Source organism: Gavia stellata, chromosome 3 (assembly GCF_030936135.1).
Source record: "Gavia stellata isolate bGavSte3 chromosome 3, bGavSte3.hap2, whole genome shotgun sequence".
Lineage (NCBI taxonomy): Eukaryota > Metazoa > Chordata > Aves > Gaviiformes > Gaviidae > Gavia > Gavia stellata.
The window spans coordinates 23,927,317-23,952,621 of record NC_082596.1 but is presented as its reverse complement, the minus strand read 5'-3'; the positions used below and the strand labels follow the sequence as shown (position 1 = coordinate 23,952,621).

Genomic DNA, 25,305 nt, shown 5'->3' with positions numbered 1-25,305 from the left:
AGACAGCACTGCAATAATAAATAAAAGAAATCTTATTGACCTACAGACAATCAGCTGAAACAGTGAAACTCCCTATGACAACAGCTTCAAGAGGAGATAGGCTAAAGTCCTCTTTCTGTTCCTGTAAGAAAAACAGATTTTATTCCTTGAAATCCAGTGTACAGGAAGTAAATTCATTCTTTACAATCAACCTTTGAAAAGGAAGTCATTAATGTATTTATATATATTGAAAGGCACAGCTGTCCTTTTTCAGTAACAGAGGTATATACAGGACTAACTCCTCTTCTAGTCAGACGTTTATCACGTCGTTATTTCAAAGAGTAGCAGTCATTACACAGTGAAGTTCAAACAGTGCTTTGGATTTCTTTGGGTTTAAAAAGTGATGTAACTTAATTTGGAACACACACACATGATTTTCCAGATCTCTTCAATGCACATTTCCTAAACTGCTTATGCATACCCCTGTACAGAAAAGTAGGCTACTTAAGGCTAAAGCTTGGTTTTCTTGGTTATATTTTGTATCCTGTCATAGCTAGTCTTAAATGTCGAGGAGCCTCTAGATCACGTGTTCAATACCTGAAATCTTAGATAACAGACAGACAGACAGACAAACAGCAACTATGATTCAGTAACAATACCGAAAATAAACCAGGCAAATCTAAAGAAACAGTGTTCTAAAACCTCATTTATACCAACAGTGTGGTTTCCATCTCTCAGGGAAGGAACCTCCCCACTTCTGAAATGCTCATTATCAATGCTCAACAAACAAACTCAGTAAAATGGGGTAGCATCACCACCGCTGCACTAATGTAATAATAAACCAAAACATATTTACTACATATATTTATTTGTGGCATTCACCCATACTGAGAATACAAATTATGCAGATAATACATACTGAAAGACAACATTATTATTCAAGGTACAGAGCATTATTAACAGAAATGTACTTATTTAGAGAAGTAAATGTAATTTAGGTATACTGTGAGTTTATTTTTCTGTGTTCACGAGCAGATGTACAATATTGTAATATTCAGAAGAGAAGTATGCTGTTTTTTGGAGGGGTTTTTGTTGTTTTTTTTTTAAGAGGCTTTCCTTTTTGTGGCATTGCAGCTGCTATAAAAGTATTGTTTCGTTACCCTCTAACTTAAGAAATGAGATCAAAAATTATTCAGACACAACTTAGAATGGGGCCCAGCTCAGTGCAGCCCATGTCACACATCAAAACAAACACAAAAACCGTCTTCACTCAAACCAATAAACAAGACAGACAAATATACGTGGTAGCAGAACAGAGAGATGTAGTTACTTCTATCAATACTTACTGTAATTTTATAAATGTTTGATGTTATTTAGCAACAATTTAGGAGTGGCTCAGTAAAAAAAAAAAGATTCATTAGGTTTGCAGAATTCATTTTGTTTGGGATTTTCAAGGCAACGGCAACTAAGGGAGCTAGAGGTCTAATCAGCATGGAAGGAGAGAATCTGCTTTCTTTGAAAACCTCCAACTTACTATGTAGTACCTTTCTAGCCTTCATAAAAGAGTATTTAAACTGATTCATATCCCTAGGTTATTTACAAACAAAGGATTTCACAGCAAAGTACAGAATGGGTCCAGATTTCATTTCATACAATGTTCCTAAATATTAACATTTTAAATACTTTTATTCTGCATTCTCAGAAAATAATTCATAAGCCTATAAGTGCTGTCTGAAAACAACCGAAATGGAAAACAATTCTAGAAAGAAATTCTATTCAATCAAGTCCTCTCCACAAACATGAAAACAATACAATATACAATTATATGGTTCAGTCTGGACCTTGGGGAAGGAAGAAAAAGTTATCCTTCATGACATATTTCACAAAGACAATGGCCTTACAGAACTGTTATATACAGAGCAGAACACCTAAATCACTTTTTAACCACCCTTACAAAGAAAGGTTTGCTTAGTAACATTTCAACAAAAAGGCAACATTTTCAGCCTAAGGCTGAGACAACTTTACTTCCAAAGCACAACAAACAGCTTTGTTCTACAAAATTTTACTTCAGGCAGGTATTAACAACATCAAATTCATCTGGGGAAGAAACACTACATTAACCTAATAAATAAAGGAGTGATCTATACATTAAAGACATAGTAAAACTTGAACTATTTCTCATTCTTTTTATAAACTAGCAGATATGAAACTATGGGGAGGCACCAAAAGAACTACAAAGTTACAGCTTATTACTGTCTATATGTCAGAATGTGCTATATTATTCAGATTTCTTGATGAGGATGTTTAAAATCATAGTTTTCTTTCAACTGAAGCACACACAAAAAATGCAACAATAGATGTACCCCTCTTCATAGGGAAAATAAATCAGATTTGGTTCTGTACTAGGATATATTTTTCATGCCCAGTAATTTAATATTCATTATGAAAGGCCTTTTCTAATAATAATATTTTATCAACAGAGAGGATTATCTTCACATCTTGTTTGCAAGTCAAGGTAAGTCAGAGGTAGCTTAGGAATGCTTTAGAATTTAGTGTTTTACTTGAAATTAATTAATCCCTCTTTCAAAGGGGTTAATAATAAGCACAAAAGGCAAACAGTATATACAGCTGCCACTGCCTGCACCAAGAGAATAATTCCAAGAAGCTCAAAATAAGATTATAACAGGGAAAAGCACAGTACACTTCTTTGCATTTGCTTCAGTGCACCAGTTCAGGCTGGTTTTCTACAAAAGGAAGCACACCACTAACATAGTACGCTATTCCAAGTGACAGAAGAGCAATGACAATGATGAGGAGCAGCACCCTCCAGAAGCCCAGGTCTTCCACAAACTCTTGCCATGTTGTGCGGAAACTGGAAAGAACTCCTTCACCTTGCTGTAGGTTTGGATTAAGGAGGGAATGGCTTTCCATCGCACTACGAAGGATTAAAGTTAAAAATACATCAGAGCAAAAGAATGCACCTTTAAGTATGACAGTAATCCTACTAACAGCAACCGAAACATTCTAAATTAAAAACTAAACCCACCTGCAGATTTATACCGTTGCCTCCGCTAAATCAAGACAAAGCAGATCAGGAAAAGACTCCTAACTCTAAACTTAAGTTAGTTGAAAGGACATTTTATTAACCTGTGTAAAGAGAATGATATTTGTATCTGTACAACTGCACTGAGTTTGCAGGCTTGCCACCTAGAAGCCTTCAAAAGTCAGTCCTCATACTTCCTACTAAATATGGCTTAGTAAAATTTAATGAAGCATAAGCTAAAACCTCAAGGGGCCAGCTCTTATTAATAAAACAACAAATTACAATTTAAAAATAAACTCTGATGAATAAAATGGAAACTTTAACCAATACAATTTAGATTCTGAAATCTGTAGTGATCTTTACTACTCTCCTGCGTGTCTTTGTTACAGAGGCATCTTCTCTAGCATAAAAATATCACACAAAACATTAAATTTGGATAACAGTAAGTTCAGAAACTTTCTGATCTTCAAGACAAGTTGGCATTGCTGTGTTTCCTGCCATACGGCATTCAGCAACTGCTTTGATGTGTTAACATTTCTCTACCAATCCATCAGGCCCCCTTAAATTGTCAGACTATAAATTAGGGACTGGAACTCTCACTTTTAAAGGAGAGACAAATACAAAATTAGAATGATGCAGTCATCCTGACAATGAATAGCCTTTAGAAAAAATTTAAGTTGTTTCAAATACTGCATGGCCTCTTGTATCATTCTCCCAATTTTGCTGCTTTCACAATTGGTTTATAACAGGAAACTTTTGCTGTTGCTGTACGAAAAACCTCACAAAGAAGAGGAAAACTTTCTCATCACTTGATTTCACTTATGTAAAATTTTAGCCATCTGCACAGTCCTACTGCTTCTCACTTGAGTGGAAATTACATGCACAGGTGTTTACAGGATCAGTCTCTGACAAGCACGGAAAGGAAATGGTGAAACCAACTACGTACACAATGATGTCAACAGCAGAAGGTAAGCAGGCAAAATCCCATTTTTTTCCTCACTTCTAATTGCCTTCAGTTAGCATACTCCCAGATATCTCTTATAGCAATAATAAAAGAAAACATTACAGGGAAAAGTAATTTCCAAGTCAAAACTAATTGTAGAAATGCTATTGTTCTTGGTGACGATAATAAATTGACAAATGATTGTTATCAGAAAAATGAATCTCTCTTCTAAGATTACACCACGGAAAAACTTCACACTATTCATATAGTATTTTTTCTTAGGAAGTACAGTCACTGAAGAATAATTAGCCTAAACTCCCATAGCTTGCTGAAGTATTGCAGCGTCACGTGCAGAAGATTTCAGAAATTGCTTATTAAATAGCTTGTCTTTTTTGGTTTTTAAATATTTACCTTGCTGTAAAGCTATTTTTGCTTGCTCATAGCTGCAGGATTTAGTCATCTTCCTTGCTTATTATGATTTCCCAAGCAAAACAAAGGGTTTAATAAAAGACAGCCATTGGTGTAGAACAGAACTACTCGCTCATTAAGTATTAACTAGTTAATACATAACCACAGAGAGTTTAAATAAAGGTGCAATGCAATTTAATTGAAAAGATCACATGCTTGCTCATTAAACAGAAAAGGGTACATAGAAAACACTTTTGCTATTTTGTATTACAACCCAGTTAAAATCAGCGTTATTCAAGACACTCTTTCTTATTACGAATTACAGCTGCTTAAGAAATGGTAATGCAGCAATGCATCCTACAGAAGAGTTTGTGCCACATAGCTCAGATGTTCTCTTCTGTTTCCAACTCATCGTGGAAGTTCACATTCGGATGCACTTGTGGGCGCAGTCACAGATCACACTGGGCTGTGTAGACCGACAGATCGTCTGTGCTGAAAGACAGAGCGAGGTCTGCCTCCTGACAGCACAGTGCCACTCCTCACCGGGAGGAGTGCAAAGCAAAAGAAAATAAATTTGCCTCGGGAACCTAGCTTTGACCTCTGCTTCCAGAGCAGCAGCAAATGTGTGTAATAAGGAGCAGAAAACTTAAGTCAGAGACTGTTTTTAGAAAGAGCAACCATTATTTCTCCATAGGTTCATACATAATGTAAGAGAGTTGAGGAGGGGAGAGGACAGAAGACATTCATCTAAGCGTCTCTAAAATGTGAAAATAATACTAAGAGGGAAGAGTGAAACTGTGGAGGTCTGAAAAGGCAACTGTTACAAAGACATTATTTATTTACAAAGCAAACAGCACACAAGCTCACTTGCTTTTGCTGCTGTAGGCATCTGTTATTTGTTATTTTTAAAATAATGTATTTCAGACATTTTAAACACGTTCACAAACAAGCTGGGTAGTGCACTGTTTATGTCTCTGTGCCTCTCCCCAAGGAGAGTTGCTGACTTCCTTGCCAAAGCAAACAATATAACATTTATGAAGGTCAAATAACAGAAAGGAAGCTATGTTCATTAGAAGGACACTATCAAACAAAAAATCGGAATTTAAATGGGGCTGAGCTGTTGGTTCATACGTTTAGACAAAAACAGCATAAATGCATTTCTGTGTGACAAGCAACTTTCAATAAAATTTAGTTAAGTCAGAAAGGTAATATTAACAAATTCTTATAATTTATACCAATGTAATTTTGAGAACAATATTAAATTTTCTATTTCTGGGCTTAAAAACAGTCTCTCTAATGAGTGGGGTCACCTGATGTATAAGAAAGAACTTCCAATCTGCTTACTGGGAGTATTTTGCATGTTTTCTGTAATTTTGTTGGTTTCACCTTTTCTGTTTACTCAACTTAGGTAACAACTCCATCTACACAGTTTAATTTTCATTACAATAAAGGCTGTGTACATTTCGACACACACTGGACAACAATTACTGTGACAAAACTCCCTGCCTTTTGTAATATAATGTTCCAGCAATCACAGTTCATTATCATTATTAGACAATATAAAAAATTACAAATTTGAATAAATTCACTACAAGAGCAAGTATTCCAAACAACATTGATACCCTGTTTCCAATATAAATTAAAAACAAAACAAAACAGTACTGGAAAGATCTCTTGCATTATTAATCTCAGTCCCATGTTCTGTCATGTTTACGGGCAATTCAATGATTTCTGCAAGAGAATTAGCCTCCTTTTAAACTTGCTTCTTGCAAGGCTTCTTGCCTCATCTAAATTCTACAAGAAGGCTGCCTTGCAAGCTCATTTTAAAAAACCACTCCCAATTTTCAATCAAAAAAGTATTTGTGGTTTATATGTATCCTTTGGCTCTTGTGCTATCATCATCTTTTATCTTAAACAGTTATTTTACATTGTTCAAAACCAGTATTTCTTGTCAGCAACCACACACCTCTCAGCCTTCATTTCATTCTGCCAGGCTAAAATGAGGTCTAGTTGCCTCCTTTCGCAAGGAGACACTCCCTTCATCGCTGAAGTAATGCTTCTCCACGCTTCTTAAAGGATAAATTAAACTTTGAATGGGCCTAAACAGCATTGTAAAATGTACTACACAGCAGAATTTACTGTGGCTTTTTACAACAGCACTGACAGTTTTCTTTATGTAGTGGAAAAAACTCATTTTGCACATTGTAGGACTTCATTGCTTTTTAGGGTAGCACCAACTCCTGGAACTGACTAATACATCAAGCCTTTTCTCCTATACCCTCTTTCTTCCGCTGAGGAACTTCCATTTTATGGCATACAGCTTTAGGTAAATGAAGTTGCATTTTGTGCTACTGAATCACAATTTATTCTTACTAATTTCCTCTCCTTTGTCATCCCAGGTTTTTGTCTATGCCATCCCAAATTTCCTCTGGCTTGCCTATATCTCACTTCTTAGTATCACTAACATGTTACTACTTTCTATACCAGTATCATTTATGAAAAGTACAAGTAAGCACAGTCCCAGAAACAGACCTTTAGGAATTCATCAGTAACTTCCCTCTAACCCAATACTATCCCTGAAATTGTCAGCAATTTTCCTGAAATTGTCAGCAATTTTCCTGAAATCGTCAGCAATTTTCCTGAAATCTCCAGTTCTCCTTTAACTATCTCTTTAGCCACCATGAAATTCTTATTCTCGATCTTTTCCAGGACTACTACCAATAGAAATTTAATATATGGCACCGTATCAAATCCTTTATTCAAGTTCAGATAGATGAAAAGTCTGCTACCCCTTCTTTGCATAGACAATCCATCTTATAGAAAAGATGTTAGGTTAGCCTGTAATACTGGCATTTTGCATTTCACCCCATTTTCCCTTTGGCTTTGTGATAAGTGGTAGAATATTTTTTTGGGGGAGTCTGTAATGGAAAATGAGTAATTATTTTTAAAAATTTCAACCATAAAATGAAAAACTCAATAGAAAAAGTTATTTTTTCTTACATTTGATCTGTTTAAAGAGATTTTTCCAAAATTTAAAATTTGATTTTGATTTGGTCTGATAATACCAGGCCAAACGTGATAGTACCTGTTTTGAGGAACAAACAATCAAGTCAAACACAAAAATCTAAAAGCCATAAATCTTATTTCTCCTAGTAATTATTTTTGTTTTGTAAATACCTTTCGCTTTCAGCAGTTTGCATCGTTTCCAGCTTTGAGTGAGCTCCTCTGTTAAATCCTTTCACCTCTTGCTCCTCTAAAGATTCCAACAGTCTAATCACATCTTTATTCACACCCCTTCGTTTTGCAAGAACAAGCGGTGTTGCACCTTGATGATTACTAAAAAAAACCCACAAAAGGACATGAGAAGAAAATATTCTTTTAATACAGAACTTTTGTAATAAGACAACTCAGCATAACACATTACAATTTAGTAAGTCCTCAGAACTATTTTCTGTCGTATCGGACAGTAAGAAATTCCTATCTATACAAGTTACAGCATAATTGACTATAGAAGAAAATCAGTGTATTTAGGTTTGAAATTGCACAACTCTTTTTCCTCTAAATAAAATCAAAATTCCTAGTACTCTAACATAATTGGAATCTCTGGGTGTTATAACAAAAAATAAAGAGTAGATTTTTGGCAACCTTCAAGATTAAGCTTAATTTCAAGAGGGAATTGTGCAATCTGGTTCCTCATAGTTCCTTTTTCCATTTGGGTATTAGGACATCGGGCAAAACCGAAATAAAATACAGATGGTCCCTCTGCTACTATTAAAATAATACTGACTAGGACCAGTGCTGCCTTCAGACTAGGGATTTTCACCAGAGTTGTTTGAAATGAGAAAAAAACCCCAAAAACCACAACCCATAAAGAATCTAGTCTGCTAATAACTAGTTTTGCTGAGTTGAAAACATGAGGGACAGGTGAAAAAGGGACAGATTAAAAAACTCAAAGGTTTTGAAGCTACTACTGGTTTTTCCATGTGTTGTGAATATGCAGAAAGTTCCACAAACAAAATAATTCAGTTACTGCAATGAAACAGCTAGTTATTTTGCAGCTTGAGAGCTTGCATCTGAGCACTGGCATCTGACAGCTGCTGAAAGCCAGAAGGAAAGAATATACAATATTTAAAAGAAGGACTGAGTCACAGACTTTGAGGGTGGGGGAAAACACTGAAAGGAAGCATTGTTACCAAAGGAGTATGGGAATGAACTGACACAGATATATACTGTATTTTCTTTGTCTTAAAATGGTACAACAATTAAACAATAGAACTGTGGTGGAGAAAATTCTTTTAAAGTAGCCAATGTGATTTTTTCTTTGGTGCCAACCACCCACACCTGGCTGTCTGGCCAAACCAGGATAGCAACGTCACCAGTGAGGCAGAATTAGATACAGCAGCCCACACCAGCAGCTGCTATTTTTATTTGCTTTGCCTGTTGCACAGACTAGCAGAATTGGCCTCTTATTGTTTTCCTGCCTCCTTATTTTGTGGTTTTTATTAAGTGGTATCTTAAAAAAGTTGAATTGCACCAAATATAGCACTTCAGCAACAGCAGATTTATATGCAATGCTCTGGCAACAGAAGACTAATATATCATAAAATATGTGCTGTAAAAAAAAAGTTAACTTACCAAATATCAATTTTAAGTCCATTAGAAACTAGGAACTGGATGGTATCCACATGCCCACACAGATGAAGGGCTGTGTTACCTTGGTAATCAGTGGCTAGTAAGTCAGCACCAAATTTATGCAAGAGTTGACAGATGTCTACATTTCCTCTGGCTGCAGCAAGGTGAAGGCCAGTTCGGCCTCGGCTGTCACGAATATTTGGGTCGAAACCACTCTCTAACAGTCGTTTGGAATAGTTAAAATCTCCATCAATGCAAGCCTGCAGCAGCGGCACATTTGTCTGGGAAGAGTCGTTTACAAAAACGTAAGACATCGTTCTGATTCTCTCTGGAGTAGGTGACTAACCTGCAAGTAAAAGTGGGAAGAAAGGATGGTGAAACACAATGCAAATATTCGGTGGACTGCTCAGGTTCCCAAACAAGAATGGAAACTAGCTTATAAACCAACTCTGAAATCTTCGTGTCCTACATATTAACTTTGTGCGCTGCATTCCCTTCTGGTAATACGGAAAGAGCGGCTTTTAGTCTTACTTACACCTCTGGAAACAGCAGCAAAACTTCGTTGTTACAGAAGACTGGTAAGATCAATGCCACAAATGCAAGACAGGCGATGAGCTTTCACTCAGTAAGAGATCACATGTAGTAATATTGATATTAAAGGGCAAAACACTGTAGATCAGAAACGAAAGGGAGAAAAACCACCTTTCATAAATTGGGAAACTATAAACAATTCAGTTAACAGATACACTGATGCTAACTGCAATTCTTACTAGCTATAAGCAAAGCTACTCCAGTGGGATTTTCACCATCTGAATTTGAACTTTGATGCACAGTGTCAGTTGCTGAAAATGTTTGATTACTATAAATACTAATTCCTTTATTCTGCAAGAAATATATTTTTCAATACTCTTTGCAGAACATTATTTTTATAGTGCCACAGATACACAAACTACTGAACAAACAAGAATAGCAATAGGAACCATGGAAAACTGCATGTGTTACATGAAATTACCCACCTGAAAGTGAAAACTGGAAGTGGGGACAAGGAGGACAATAGTAAAATCAAGTACAGAGCTATTGTGGGTTCAACTAGAACCCCAATGTGGAGAAGCACAAATGTAGTTTCTCTGGCTTAATATTAAATTAAGGATTAAGTCCTTTTCTGTATCAGGACCTAAAAGAGGAAGATAAATGTTTCACCATGGATTTCTTGATACAGAATATTTCAAGAACTATGATTTAAGTTTTGCAGAATATTTTAAGGATGAGTCAAATAATGAGGGTATGATGACACTGTGTACTTACAAGACACAAAAAAAGATGACTTGAAAACAATAAGAAAAAAAGAGAATGACTATGCAAGAGGATGGTAAATTGTGCATGAGGCAATGGTAAGAAGAAATGAAAACATCTAGGAGATTGGACAGCAAAGCTTTGCACTGCCTCCAAGAGGAGGCAAAAAAGAAAAAAACCCAAAAGATATAAACCAGTAAAAATCCTTAGAAGAAATCTCAGTACAGACATGATACAGTTCAAGTGACAGGAAGGAAAAGTGATTTTACTAGATAAGCCTTGAATGGAAACTGAACTGAAACTTCCCTTGAAACAGTATCTTTCACTTGCCCAGGGTTTGTATTTTGGGCTCACGATGTAGCAGTGTTCTGATTAACCATCTGAAACCTCTTATTAAGGCTGCTATACACAGATTTAAATTTTCTCATCTATATAAGGTATCCTTCCACACCAGTGCACTCATTCAGCTGGGAGAATGGAAACATGGCCAGTAGCCAAAGAGTTCGATTTAAAACCTCTCCTTTTTTTGAGAGTTTATTATGTTTATATTTTATAGCTCTTCCCCCATGTTTTAGTTCGAATTCAAGATCAAAGTACCTACAGAAGTAATTTCAAAATCTTTACACACTGCTGTGATTAACAGCTGTAGCATTTGGGGCTGTTGAGGTTAATAAATCATATTTAAACTTCACTAGGTTGTATTTCCTATCTGGACAAATTCTTCTACATGTATCAACACTGTCTAGTTTCCCAGTGCAGGAATGCACAACTTTTTTTTCTTTCTTGGACACAGAAGAGAAAGAGATAGGAATAACTTCTACGCCCTGGTATCTGTATAAGGAATGATTTTAAGCAGAGTACATTCCCCTAGGCTGCAAGTATGTTTTTAAGCACATGATGGTATATCACTGGCTCAAGCAGCCTCTTCCATAATCATCTCCAATAGCAAAAGGCCAGTTCACTGATGTACCGTAAAACATTTCATGCAAGACTGGTGTCATTTAGGGCACTAACAGCTTTCTTATAACCCTAGAGAAAAAGAAAGGACAAAGTACTTACGTGTATTTCCAATGAATGTTACCAAACCCCTGGATGTTGCAAAGATAGGATTCCCAGCTGACAGCAATTTCAATTTTCTTGCCCATTTCCCACCCAAACCATAAATGATATGAGAATTCTTCTTCAACTCTGCTAGTCCAATCTTTACTGAGAAAAATATCGGGCCCAGTTTCTGTACAATGTGATTGTGACCTTTACATTCTGCACTAAATCCTCCCTAAAGCAAGATCATAAATCATTTAAAAACCTTCAATTATCAGAGATAGTAACAGCATTATCAACAGCACAAAACCCTACTTGTACTTGATAAAAAGATCGTGGCTCGCTTGTAAAATAATACTTGAGTGTTTAAACCTGTTTAATAAAACAAGACCTAACATAAATCAACAACAGAATATTATACTGGAAGAGACATATACTATTTGATAAACAGTATGGCATGCCGTGTTAAATGTAAGCTAATGTTTATATTTTCATACAAGATGTGTATGTCTGGTAAAGCCTTACAGAATTCCCCATCACTTCACATACAACTCTGATGAAACATTAGCTAATACTACCAGAAAAAAAAAACCCCGTCACCACCTTATCTTCTCAGGACAGGAAGCACAAAGATTAGCAGTTATCAGAAAGTGTAACTGGAAGTAATTCTGATTCAAAATTTATTATTACTAGAATCTTTTAGAATTGATCGCTGAAGTGTAGAAGACTAACGTGAAACCTTTATTTGTATCTATTTCACAGTAAGAAAGAAAAAAACACCAACAAATCCTTCTTCCCAACACTTGAAGATTGTGAACTAAGCAAATGCATTCACAAAAAAAAAAAAATCTGGACCATCTGGTTTGCTTTATCTTTGTGATTAAAAAGATTTTTTTTACAAACACAATTCTATTTCACATATGGCTACCTAACCTATGCCAGATACAAGCTGTATACAAAGCAGAACCATATACCATCTTTAAAATGCCAGTCCCCAAATGATATGTTCTTTCCTCAAATTTAACTGAATTTAGCAAAATTTCCTGCCTAACAAAACTCAGAAGAAAATTACAATAGTCGACTTAATTAGATATTTTTGAATAAACAAACTGTGGTTACATTTCTGTCCACAGTATGTATCAAAAAGCTTATTGCCGTAATGAATATCTAATGCAGTGGATTTAGAAACAAAATTCCAAAGCATTAGCCATTCTCTTTAAATTACTTCTGAAAGGTGAATCAGATAACTCTGAATCTGCCTAAAAGCTGGTACACCTACCATTAAGCATTACTGTCACAGACAGAAATTAGGACAACTGGAATTGCTTTAGTAACAAGACATAAAAGTCTTGTGAAATGAGTTTTCTGAATATCCCTATAGATTACTACTACTGGAGTTAAATAAATGTAAATTGGTTCAGTAAATGACTGCTTCTAAAAATGCATCACTATCTACTGAAAATATATCTTTTAAATTATACTTCCGTTTAAAAAAAAAATTTTGCTGTTAATAACTTGGTACTTTGATAGAAAATTAGTTTTGTGAAAAAAAAGCAAATTCAAAGACATCCTCCTAAGCAAGGATTCCCATTAGAAAGACATAATATAAGAATACATTTTCCCTAAATTTATACAACACAGATATAGCCTGAGCACAGTGTACTTCTATTAATAATTTTAGAAATTATGCTGTAAGCCACTTCTTCAATGACACATGGGCTAGTACAAGAAAAGAAACTCTAACGGAACTGTTCTGTTTCCAAAAGGAATCCTTATATTAAGTGATTCTGTAAGAATAATTCACTTTTATTTATTAGAAGTCAGTTGTCTCTCACTGTACGGTGTACAATGGTAACTCAGTGTCACACGCTGATCTGTTGTATAACACATTCACACCTGCAGAAGCCAGGAGTGAGCTTGAATAATTCAAACCATAGAGCTAGATGCAAGTTCTGTCACTTCTTAAACTAGTCCTAAATTTGCACAAACCGTGCACAGTTTTATTTTACAGTAAATATATGCTGCTGTCTCTGCCTTCTCAATAAGTTCAACAGCTACCAAATAGCTCCAGAAAAAGGAGAGAATGGCTAGACTGTGAGACAGAATCACTAATGGGACCGCTCTCTCTGCTACAAAAATATTAACGAACCCGACAAGTTGTAATTAATCACCCAGTCACTGCTACAAAGGATATACCAGTTCTGCAAAACTACAGTATTTCCAAGAACATTCAGAAAAACTGAAGTAATTGTCCCTATTTTAAAACAACACATCAGGACAACGGAACAGTATCAGGTTGCTCAGTACGTGAGACTTCTCAATATTAACACACACTTTGACATTTGGAACCTAAGCATTAGTAAGACTACTACTAGAGAAACTGCCACCACCAAGAAAAGGAAACGAAAACAAAACCAAGAAAAAGTAACATCTCCCACCCCACACCAGCAAAACACACATCATGCATCACTTCGAAAATCTACATTTGCTAACTCCCTTGTGGCAAACAGCTTCCTCTTTCTGTAAATGCACTTTGAGAGTACTTCAGTGGCAGTGGCTTGCAGAGCTCTTCCTCTTCAGTCTTTAAATGAAGGAAAAACATTCCAGTACTTTACTTAAACTGTAAGCCCATGATCTCTGAAGGCAAAGTTTCCTGGTCAAATGGGATCATTCCCCTAAAAACACTATGTGAACATAAGCTCTCTTTGGATATGCAAGATAAAATTTTTAAAAAGGTGTAATTTAGTAAATAAAAAACCAAAACAAAATGACATTACCTTGCTTGCGTATCCTCTGAACACTGATCAGATGTTGAAATGTAAACCCAACATTATTCTGTTTCCCTTTCTAGGTAGCCTGAGGGAGAAATTCCTTGGCAAGTTTCCATGCACACTTAGATTTATGTGTAAGTTACTGAGAAGTCATTTAACTGAGTAAGTGTTATATTTAGTAAAAAATCGTGATCAATTGTCATTTCTGTTTAGGGAAGAACCCCATTACCTACATCAAGTTCCACTGAGAACTCTCTGTCTTCTATTAAAAACCTTTATCTATTCAGTCCAACTGGAACAGAGTTTTATTGCTCCACGCATATGGATCTGCTGCTAAAAGCAGCAGCTCAGATTCCGTACAGCATGATGTCTGTTTTACACACAGCTGTATTTTGCAGCATTTTCCCTTCCTAACTTTAGGGGTTCTTTCAAGTTCCTGGATTCAAGGTAGGTTCATAAGACCTACCTCTCCTTTCATGTCTCCAGCCAGACATATGGGTAAGTGGTGTAATACATGAACCTTATTTATGCCATTTGTTTTCAGTCATTTCGACTCCCTTCTGCAGACACAAGACATACAGGTATATTCTCTTGATGTCAGGACCATCCTGTAAGCAGAAACTTTGGTGTACTGTGTACACATAGTGCTTTGCCTGTACAGGCTACAAAGTACTTTATGAAAAAATCAGAATAATTATTGCTGCTCTTTTATGGATCAGCAGACAATGGTATTGAGAAACAGGGAGCTTTGCTCATCATTGTACAGTATGTCAACATTGCAAGATAAAAAATAAACAAGATCTCAAATGTCAATCTGCGTTGCAGAATGCTTCCCTAGATAATACAGTACACGCATTGTGTATTAATGTACACAAAATAAGGGAATGATAGGAAATTCTTTTAAAACACCTTTATTGACAAGCAGATTTACAAACATTTTATCCTTACTACACTTAACTGGTAACTCAGATGCATTACATCTTTCAGTGCACTTAACTTTTATCAAATACACATTTAAGTATTTTTGAACCTTGCTCATTTTTCATCTTCTGCAAAAGAACTATTTAGGAAGAAAGGCAATTTACCGTTTTCTTCAAATCATCTGTAACTTTAACTCCCCACAACTGGCTCAGGTAAACCAGTAAATAACTGCAGTACTTCCCTGATCACTGTGGTCAGTTTGAATGCATCTGCTTTTATAGAAAGTTACTGAATCGCTTATATCGGTCATAATTATCAACCTCTTCACGAACCTTTATGCGAATTCCTTCTTTGTTTCTGCTGGGAACTAATGTACGTTGGTCAGGAAAATATTAAAGGTCATCGCATACGGTTTTGCTGCTGGCTTGTTTTTTAACAGAGTAGAGGGAACGCGCTCCACCCCTAAGGAAGCGCTTGGGCTCGACCCGCTGCAGAGCTGGAGGCACTCTTCCGGCAAAGCACCTGGGCAAGGAGGGGCCGCCGGGGCGGGCAGGGCGCCCGTGCCTGGCTGAACACCGCCACCGCGCGGGCTGACCGACTGCCGCCCGACCGAAGCCAGGGTGCGCGGGGTCACCCCGGCCCCACACTGACCGCTTTTTCTGCCTTTTGGGGTGTCTGCTACCGTCCTGGGGAGGAAACGGTGGACGGCCTGAAAACAAGGCTTGATAAGACTTGATAAAAAAGAATTCTGAAAGCCAAACTGCTAACCCTTGTGCCGTGAACAGCCCTCTCGTTTAAGCTCTGATCCTGTATTAGTGAGACGAGGACCTCGGGATGTGGCTTCAGTTCTGAAGACAAAGGTATTTCCTTTAAAAAGGTCGGCGTTTGTGCCTGTTTCTTAAAAAAAACCCTGAAAACTAAAACCGAAGCCCCCCCCCCCCCCAAAGCCCAGTCCTTACCTACACAAACAAGAAGTCTGAGATGACAAGTTTACTAAAATGGGAAAAACTTTCTATGTCCAGCAGGGAAAACTTTTGCCTTTAGATAATTTAGTAAATGCTAGTAACTTATCTGTAAAAGACTTGTTACTCAACATGAAAGCTAGTGTCTAATGAACAGCGATACCACACAGGCTGTTTGGGGTGAACCATGGATTAACACAGTGGCATGACAAGATTCCTTGGTTTGTTCTTTACTTGTTTCCCAATAATATTTGCTATCTGATTTACCTTTTTGACTGCTGCTGAGCATTGTGGTTACATTTTCATGGAACCATTCATCATAACTACAAAATATTGCTCATTACTGAGAGCCCAGTATTTCATATGGAAAGTTAGGATGCTTTTTACACTATCTGAATCACTCTACCTACACTGAATTAATGTGCAATTATGTTATATTATCCAGTTACTCAATCTTACAGGGTCCTTCTGCAGCTTTTCATAGTTGACCTTATCTTTACTACCCATGTCATCGGCAAACACTATCACCTTGTTGCTCACTGCCTTTTCTAGGCTGTTCATGGAAATGCTAACAGTTCAGAATCCAGAACTGAACCCTGCAGAACTAAAATTCTTCCACTGAAAAGATTGATGATAAGTTCACAAAAACTGCTGTCCTTGATCAGATTGATCCAGCTCACCCAGCACTCTGCTTTCAACAGTGGCAATCGGAGATCCTTCTTCGGGAGAGCACATGAGCCTGGCTGCTTTCTGCAGCCCATTCCCCAAACACACCCCAGCAGCCACCACTGTTCCATCAGCAACCTCCCTGACCAGTCCTTTCAGCAGCCCCTCGAGTTTTTCTAATTCCTTCTTGAAGCTGTCCACACTCTCCGCCTCCACAGCTCCCCCGTCACCCCCGCTGAAGTCCTCCCCTGTATCCATATGAAACCACCCTCCCACCAGCCCTAGCAAGCAACCCCCATTCTAGTGCTGCAAGACTGGACGAATAACTCTCACCTTATCCACCGCCTTCATTTCATAAGTCTTCATCTTGCCCCAGTCATCTCCTCTCTAATGTGAAGAATCCTGACTTTCCAGTCTTTCCTCTTAAGGAAGCTGATCCCCTTGGCCCTTTTGGTTGCCCTTCTCTAACCCGCTATATCCTTCTTCAGATGCAGAGACCAGAACCACACATGCTACCCCAGATGTGGGTGCACCAAGCTGGAGCAGCAAACTGGTGCCCTCTCTCTTCTTCTCAGCAGCCTCCCTGAGGACAGTCACCATTTTCCTGGCTTTCTGGCTGCCACAGCACACTGAGCTGAGGTTTTCAGGGAACTGGCAATGGTGACTCCAAGAGCTTCTTCTTGAGTGGTGGCTGCCAGTTGTGAGTTCAGCACCATGTAAACAAGGTTTAGATTATTCTACCCAAGATGTCATCTTACCTTTGTGTACACTGAAGCTCAGGTGCCCATTTCCGCCCCCTTCCTTTTTTGGCAATTTATTCCTTTTTTGGCAATTTATTTCTGCATGTAAGAAATCTCTTTTATGCTATAAGCACCCAGGCTCCTCAAAAGCCTCTGGTAGGGTACTTTTTTTTTTTAATGCTCCCTGAAAATCCAAGTAGACTGTATAAATCACATCACCTGCATCTACAATCCTATTCAGTAAACTTTAGTAAAAGCTGACAAGCCTTAGATGTAGCAAACCTCTAAAAACGCATCCAAACTCAGGCAGAACCGGTCCCTAACATACTAACACACAGCAAGGACAGGCATATGTTTCTCTGCACAAAAAAATGTCGAGGTGAAGAAGAAAGGCAAGTATTCTACACCATCCATGGGAAACCCATACACCAGAAGCCTTCCCTGAAATGGGCTGCTGCCCTTTCTCTGTCACCATCCATTGTGCTGATCTGACACTGTAAGAGCTCTTGAGTATGCTAGAGAATATAGCCCCATCAATGAACATTAAAAGATTTATTCCTCTAAGTTTATGCTATAAAATTCAGCTGATGTAGCTGCATTACTTGGATGTGAGAAATTTGCTGAGTGACAAAACTGGAGTTTAAGCAGCTCCGTTTGACTCAGTCAACTGAAATTTTATCGATAGAGTAAAAGAAAGAAATGCCACTTGGAAAAGTGGTGTTGATACATGAACTAAAGCCAGAATCTGAGGTCTGTAAGTATAGATATGGCTTCAGTGATGTACTGCGTGAGATAAAACTTTTTTTTACTTATTTAGTAAGTATTGTCTTTAAATAGTAAAGCAAACCACAACAAATCTGAACATTTCAATATTTGTGCTCTTGACTTAGGTGAAGGCAGAATCTCAGTAAACACCAAAGATTGAAATTTAGTGGAACAGGCCCATGCACTCAAGACAGGCCTGTCAGCCCCTCCTCTACACTAACAGCATGCTATCAACAGTCTCTACAGAAAGCTGAATGCATCAGGGGTCATGTATTTCACGTAACGTGTATAAGCCAATGCCCTCTGAAGTATTTTATGTGCTTATTAACTGACCCATCTGGAAGTGGAGCATCCACAACTGAGATCATGTGGAAGGCAACCAACTGACAGACTGATCAAAAGAAAAGAGAAACAGCCCTCAAAATTCCAGCATACCCAAATCCCTAAAGAGTCACTAGTAGTTCACTCCTTGGATGACCAGGTATCTCAGGTCCTGGGCTACAGATGAGGACCTCAAGGCCACGTGTATTCAGAAGTTAACTGCACAAGAATATGAGGTGGGATACAACAACAGTCAACTTCAGGCACCACTTGGAATCCCTCGCTCTTGCTGATGAGGCAACTCCAAATGAAGGATACCAAAACCTGCTCAGAGGAAACCTATCACCGAGTACAGATCAGGACTAATTTTTATAGTCCCTTCTTGCAGAGGCAAACTAACATTCCTCTGGTAAGAAGACAGCAGATGCATGTACTACACTTCAGCCTTTGACTCATCTCAGCTTACTCTCCAATACCTTCTCTTCGACTCAAAAAGAGAGCAACTAGCCAGCATAATTTTCAGATTGTCACCAATGCTACTATTCAGACTCCAAACATTACTATAAATATTTTTTCTTTTAAAAAACACATTTAACAAGTTCTTGTTAATAATCTGTTTAACAAACAAACAGAAAAGAAAAACAGATCTCAAGTCTACAGTTAACACTAAGCTCAGTCCCCTGCTGCAGCAATCAAAAGCATTACTTTTACAAACCAGTCACATTCCATCTAAGAAGTGTTGGGCTTTTGCTCCTCCTCGACCTTTTGGAAGGCTGCTCCTGAACATCAGTGCTCCCGATGGTTAGAAATTTTCATACATTATTAATCTTAAATCTACGTTAAATTATTAATGTATCAACATAATTCTTCAGCTCAATTTATTCCCTTCACAGTGTTTACCTTGATGGTTCAGCAGAAAGCAAAAAAGGCCTTTATTCTGCAAAACTAAAAAAGCCAAATGCTCCTTTCAACAGACTCTTAGCTTCCCTATCTGTCCTAGGCACATCTTCCTGCATCTGTTCCACTTTATCTTTTTTCCTGAGAATGATTAACATCATATAAAGTATTCTAGAGTTTTGTTCATGGATAATAGTACCTTCTTTTTCTGGATCATCATAGGTCGACTCTTTCCACAACTGCGTATCTTGTAACTACCTAACACATACTTTGGTTTTGTGTTGCTTTCAACTGGTAAGAATTTCTTCCGTAAATTGTATGCTTACAAGTTTGCAACTTCAAAACCTTGTTCTTTAATTTGTTATTGTACTTACATCATTCTCTAGTTCTCAAGATTACCTAATTCTTTCCTGTGTAGTACTGTAACCCTCTTCTATAGTGCCAATGCCTCCCAACTCTTCATCACTACCAAATTAAAATGGTCAAGTTTTAATTGTTACATCAAGATCTTTATTTAGTAAGACTGGTCTCAAGACAGATCTTCAAAGAACCAATTTGATAATGTTTTATACTCAGATTTGATGGCTTTTCTTTTCAATATTACTCACCATAGTTTGTCTATAGTTACTTCCCCATCCTCTTTACAATTCTGGTGTTACCCCTATCTTTTCAGCACTAACAATTTCCTTTGCAGCAGCTGATCAAGAACTTTAGTGTTGTCTAGAAAAAAAAAGTAACTATTCCATTACCCTTAAAAACAGTAATTAACAAAGGCAGTTTTAGAAAAGCTCTTCTGGAAAAAATATGTTTTGCCTTTTAGTTTCACCTGAAAAGTTTGTTCTAAAGCAGCATGCTACAGGGGCTGCACACTTATTAACGTCCTATCAGGAAGGCAGCCGCTTTCCTGTCTCTATTTCCCTCCCTTCCCAGGATAAAGGCTGGCAGTGCACTCGCTGGTCTCCCATCAAACGACTTCCCACCAGAAGAGCATCGACTGCGCTCCACCTCACCAGGTCTCGGGCCGGGCACTGCCCAAGCCCCATGTCGCCTTCGTCGCCGCCTGCGGTGCCTGTCACCGCCGGGCCCTCCTCCCCCGTGCCGCCCTGCCTCCGCTTGCCTACTGCGGCGCCCTCCGGCCCGGCCCCGGCCCCGGCCCCGGCCCCGCGCCCTCCGGCCCTGCTCCCAGCCAAGCCGCCGCACGCCCTCGCCGGCGGTCTGGGGGCAGCGTTGCGGCCCGCTCCCCGCCGCCGCTCCGGCGAGGGTGTCACGGCCTCGGGGCGGGCCGTGCCGGTGCCGCCGCCCCCCGCGCCCGACGCTGCTCCTCACCCCCCGCTCCGCGCCGCGGCGGGCGCGTACTGCTCGGCAGGGCCCGGGCCCGGGCCCGCCACACACACCGACAGGCGGGCGGCGCCCTCCCCGCTCCTCACCGACAGGCCCACCGACCCCGCCCCTCCCCCCACAGACCGACCGACCGGCCAGCCTCGCCCCTCCCCCCCACGGACCGACCGACCGTCCCCGCCCCTCTCCCCACGGACAGACCGACGGACGGACACCGCCCCTCTGCCCGCGGTACCTGCCAGTCGGCGGCGGCGGCGGCGGCTCGGCACGCAGAGGGCGCGCGGGGTCGAACGGGCGAGAGAACGGGGGAGGCAGAGGCGGAGAGGCCGCGCGCGCCGCCTGCTGGGCGGAGGCCGCCGCAGGGCTCCCTGCAGCCGGGGCCCGCCGGGCGGGGGCTCCCGCTACGGCCGAACCGGAGGGGAGGCCCCAGCCCGCCGCCTCAGACGCTGCTCTCCCACAGAGAGGGGCGGGGCCGCTTTCCCAGCAAGCGCTGACCCAGGCCGGAGGTGGAGGCGCGGCACCGCCCGCCCAGCGCTCCCCTTGGGGCGGCTGCTGTGGGCCGGAGGGCGGCGGGCAGCGCCGAGGGGGCCGGTCCCGGCCGTGGAAGGAGGCGGACGGCGGGGACGCTACTCCTCACAGGGCTGCCGCCGCCCCGGAGGGTGAGGCGCGACCTCCTCCATCTCCGAAAGGAAGCTGTTTAGAAGCCTGCGTTTGTGTTTTGAATCATTGCCCCAGTTGGTGTGTAGAGGACCTCCAGCAGCGCGGGGGGCAATACATTCAGCAGCGGGAGTGAGGGCAGTGGGCATAGGCCGCTGCTGGCTGCAGCGGGACCTTCAGACCGTCCCCTCGCAGGTCCAGAGCCTGGGCTGAGGCGGGAATGAACAGCGAGAGGGAGGCCCAGGCCAGGGATGTGACGCTAGCCAGCTGAGAGGCAGGAAAGCGAGAGCTAGAGGAGAAGGGGCAACAGCTTTAATGAAAAGAATCAGGTCCCTGATTTATAAGAAAAAAAGTTCCAAATACTCTAACAGTTGACTGGTTTTGTTAAATAAAGGAAACGCCCCGAAGTTGTCAAAACTCCGCCTCTCAGGAGAGCTTTATTTCTGACACTGCTGTGTGTGCTACCCTCATAGCACCACAAAATCAGCAAGCTAAAAATTCAGGCAGGAATACAGTTCCTCTGCACTCTTGGTGCACTCTTCGGCACCAAGGTTCTGTGAGTGTAAGTAAATGAGGAGAATGTTAAAAAAAAAGGGGAGGTGCAGCTGAAGTTACTTGACTTCCTCAAAAATATTAGAGTGTGGCTTTTTTTTTATTCTCACTTCCTTCCCCTGTTCTCACACCTGATCCTGCCTTTCAAAGTGGGGGCAGTAAGAAGAATCAAAGATCCCTCAAGCCTGGTGTACAGTATAATGGTTTAGGCACTTTAGTCTTCTTGCAGTAACCAGTAACTTAGAGATGTGGTTAATGGTGCGTCTACTTTTATCCAACTACATCAGGTACCTGCTTACCCCAGTATAAAACAGCTCAATTTCTGATGCACAGTTACATACATTCAACTGATAGCCCTCCCCACTGCTGTGCCAGAGAGCACCTTAATGCCTTCATTCTCCAAAGTGTGGCAGCTTTCGAATCAGCAGTGATGGTATCTCAAGAGGTTAATAAGGGCACCACAGTCTGTTCTGCATGAAAAGAATGACTGGTCCTGACCATAGGAGATACGTGCCTTTTCCACACAATGTCTAGGTGGCAATAGCTGGCTCAGCCATCACACTAATTACACCAATACTCACAGAGACATTATAAACTGATATGTAAATAAGTCTTCCTCCTCTAACATCATAGCACTGTTTCTAATTAACCCTCCCCTTTTTGCCCCAACAATTTCCATCTGGGGGGGAAATGCATGCATGCAAGACATCTCCAGATTCTCAGCACCCATTCAAACTGGCACACTAGAGTTGTAAATACTATAAAGAACACTGCAAAGGCAAGGAATTACACTGAAGATTTTTTTTTCCTGTTATAATTCAAGGTTTCAGCAATGGGTTTATTATTCCCAGACAATTCGTTTTGAAAGACAGTATCATGTGGATATACACACTTGATCTCTGTGTATATTCTGGCTTTCTGTAAACTTCAAATGTCTCATTCAGAAACACTCGCAAAAAGCAAATAAAAAATGAAGCAAGTTGTCATTAAACTCATGAAACTAAAATAAAATTTTTATTCAGACACGTTTCTTGCCCTCTTCTTCCTTCCAAAATTCAAGTTTAGCTCCTTTTCCTACCCAAAGAAGTTCCCATTAAATTTATTAGGAATCTCCCTAACCAGAAAAACAGAGGTTGGGCTAAACACCACTAGCAAGCAAGACACACTGTATTTACATTTTGGAGACAATTTTTCACTCACTAACCTGCTTTTGTTGGAAGCTGGATTTCTTACCATTTTTCATGGATTCAGACATCTTTATCTCCTAAATAGATTGAAAAATTTAAACTTATAATAAGCTTAAATGCTCCCTCAAGTACTCTAACAAAATACACTAAGCAAATCAGCATTCAGTTAAACCCAGCAGAAACAGTGTAGGAAGTGAACTGGCATATTTACACTTCTCTCATAATTCTGTTTTAGTCCAAGCTACCTGAGTACTATCAACAGCTGAATATTCAAGTAATGAATGTTCATCTTCATAATTAAAGGTTTACTGTACTTCCATTACAAATAAACTTAGAATGAAAGAGATCAAACCTTTTCCAAAATTGAAATTGGTCTTTTCTTCTGAATCACTTCTAGTTTAAAGCTATGAAATAACATGCTATTCATTGCCTCATTGCTCACTGTAATCAGCATGGGTCTAGAAGATCACACATGTTCCTTTCCTTTTTTCTCTTCAGAAGTTTTTAGTTAGCAGACATTCAAAGTCTTTAGATGTCACAAGGTTAAACAAAGGCATTATTAATGCTAGAAATTAGTTTTAAAAACAACAACTATCTAAATATATTTTCATCCTTAAAGGCCCACAGAAGAGACAGCAGAAGTATTTTAGCTACAAATCAGATTTTTATTTTATTAACACTTCTATTTAAAACCAAAAAGGTTCTCAGTGTGAATGTCACAGATCTCAAATTGGTCTAACATTGCAGCAGATGGAGCAAGCAAGTGAATTTGTGAAAAAGTGAAAGCCAGAAATGGATACAACAGGGTAGTGCAGAACATACAAAAATTATGCCATAGATATCCTTTATCATATGCAGCAAAAATTAAAGTCAAGGAGAGAGAATGCAAAACAGATTATTAAAACTGTGGTGATAAACCATCTTTAACATTCAGAATATTATTTCAGTAAAACTCAGAAAAGATGTACTTTTTAGCCAATTAATTCTGTACTGAAATGTTGGAACATGCAAGATCCTTTCCCTCAGTGGGACTTTTCTCAGCACATTTAAAAGAATGATAGAGTAGCAGGCTTATTTCTTTTAAATACAAATTCAGATACCAACATACGCACATGCTCACCATTTCTTGGCCTTCTTTGGCTGCCTTCATCATCTGTTCTGATAGCATTTTCTTCAAGCAGCTGCTGAGCAAAAAGGCCTAAAGAGGATAAACCAGAGAACATTCTGGTTTATTCTATTAAAAGATGTAGCTGACTCTTCCATTCCTCCTCCACCAGAAAATTACAGTCCCTAACTACTGAACTATTAATTCCCTAATGCAGTTAATTTTACTCTGTGCTTAACATCCTTACAGTGCACCAAACTAGCTGCAGTTGCTTAAAGCCCAGCCTCAGCATGACTAACCCTCATAGCACTGCTCAGAGTGGAGAATAAGTATTTTTATGACTTGTTTTGTGAGGCAAGTTATTCTCTCTAGTTGTCTGTAGCTGCTTAAAGGCTGCTAAATTACACCAAAGGCTAAGTAAGGTTGATCAAATGTGGCACTACTAGCATCAAAACCACTTCAACAAACGAAGCAAGCTGGAGTTAACAGGCACTCAGCACTGCTGAAAATCAAAGCCCTGGTGGTTACACAGGATGGCCGCAACAGTTTGTAGACCAGCTCAGAGTCACATCTTGCACAGCTAATATGAATGGCGCAGTACGCATTCATCCCATATATTACGTACCTAGCAGAGGCACCTCAGAGAGGAGTGGAGTTGTTCTTCGTTCCTTATGCTGTCCGACAAGCATGTACAACTCCGTGGGATGACGCAGCCCAAGTTAAGGTCTGAATTGCACCCAGGAGATGCACCTTACTGCTTACTCCTCAAAAAGAAGCATCTCAGGTAGGGCGCCAAGCACTGAGAGATGAATCAAAGACAAAATATCCTACAAGATCAGTGATGGAGTGGGGAGCCATCTCTTACTAAGCTCCAAATCTTCTAGTCTTTCGATTTTCTGCAGCAGGCTCTTGGATCAAACTCTTGTTTCTTCCACACAGCAGCACCTTTCTAGCCTTTAGCTCTTCCTCACACTTCTGAGGAAAGTGGGACATAGGTTTTCTAATCAACAAGTCACTATGTCAAGCACAACCCTAATAGATTTCACAGGAGGATTAATACTGAGGTAATTCTAGGGGGTTTTTT

At 39.7% G+C, this 25,305-nt stretch overlaps 2 protein-coding genes across 2 annotated transcripts in view; both read right to left on the bottom strand.

Moving 5' to 3' along the window:
• Positions 1-1,646: 1,646 nt before the first annotated feature.
• Positions 1,647-21,006, bottom strand: ANKRD46 (ankyrin repeat domain 46). Its single transcript, XM_059815252.1, has 4 exons — positions 20,956-21,006; positions 9,009-9,351; positions 7,551-7,709; positions 1,647-2,914 (listed from the first exon to the last, which is right to left on the bottom strand). The coding sequence occupies exons 2-4, from the start codon at positions 9,317-9,319 to the stop codon at positions 2,698-2,700; spliced, it is 687 nt and encodes a 228-aa protein (XP_059671235.1). The 5' UTR covers positions 9,320-9,351; positions 20,956-21,006; the 3' UTR covers positions 1,647-2,697.
• The window catches only part of SNX31 (sorting nexin 31), a 29,295-nt gene continuing 20,622 nt past the window's right edge, over positions 16,633-25,305 (bottom strand). The window contains 3 exon segments of the mRNA XM_059836343.1: positions 16,633-16,940; positions 23,163-23,193; positions 24,237-24,314. Coding sequence (XP_059692326.1) covers positions 16,633-16,940; positions 23,163-23,193; positions 24,237-24,314 — 417 coding nt within the window.

Excerpts from the sequence above, each read along its gene's own strand:
- ANKRD46 (XM_059815252.1), bottom strand. The coding sequence starts at position 9,319 with ATGTCTTACGTTTTTGTAAACGACTCTTCCCAGACAAATGTGCCGCTG. Across the intron at positions 7,710-9,008 it reads GGACTTAAAATTGATATTTG|TAATCATCAAGGTGCAACAC; the intron begins GTAAGTTAACTT and ends GGTTTTTTTTAG. Across the intron at positions 2,915-7,550 it reads CAAACTGCTGAAAGCGAAAG|TGCGATGGAAAGCCATTCCC; the intron begins GTATTTACAAAA and ends AATCCTTCGTAG.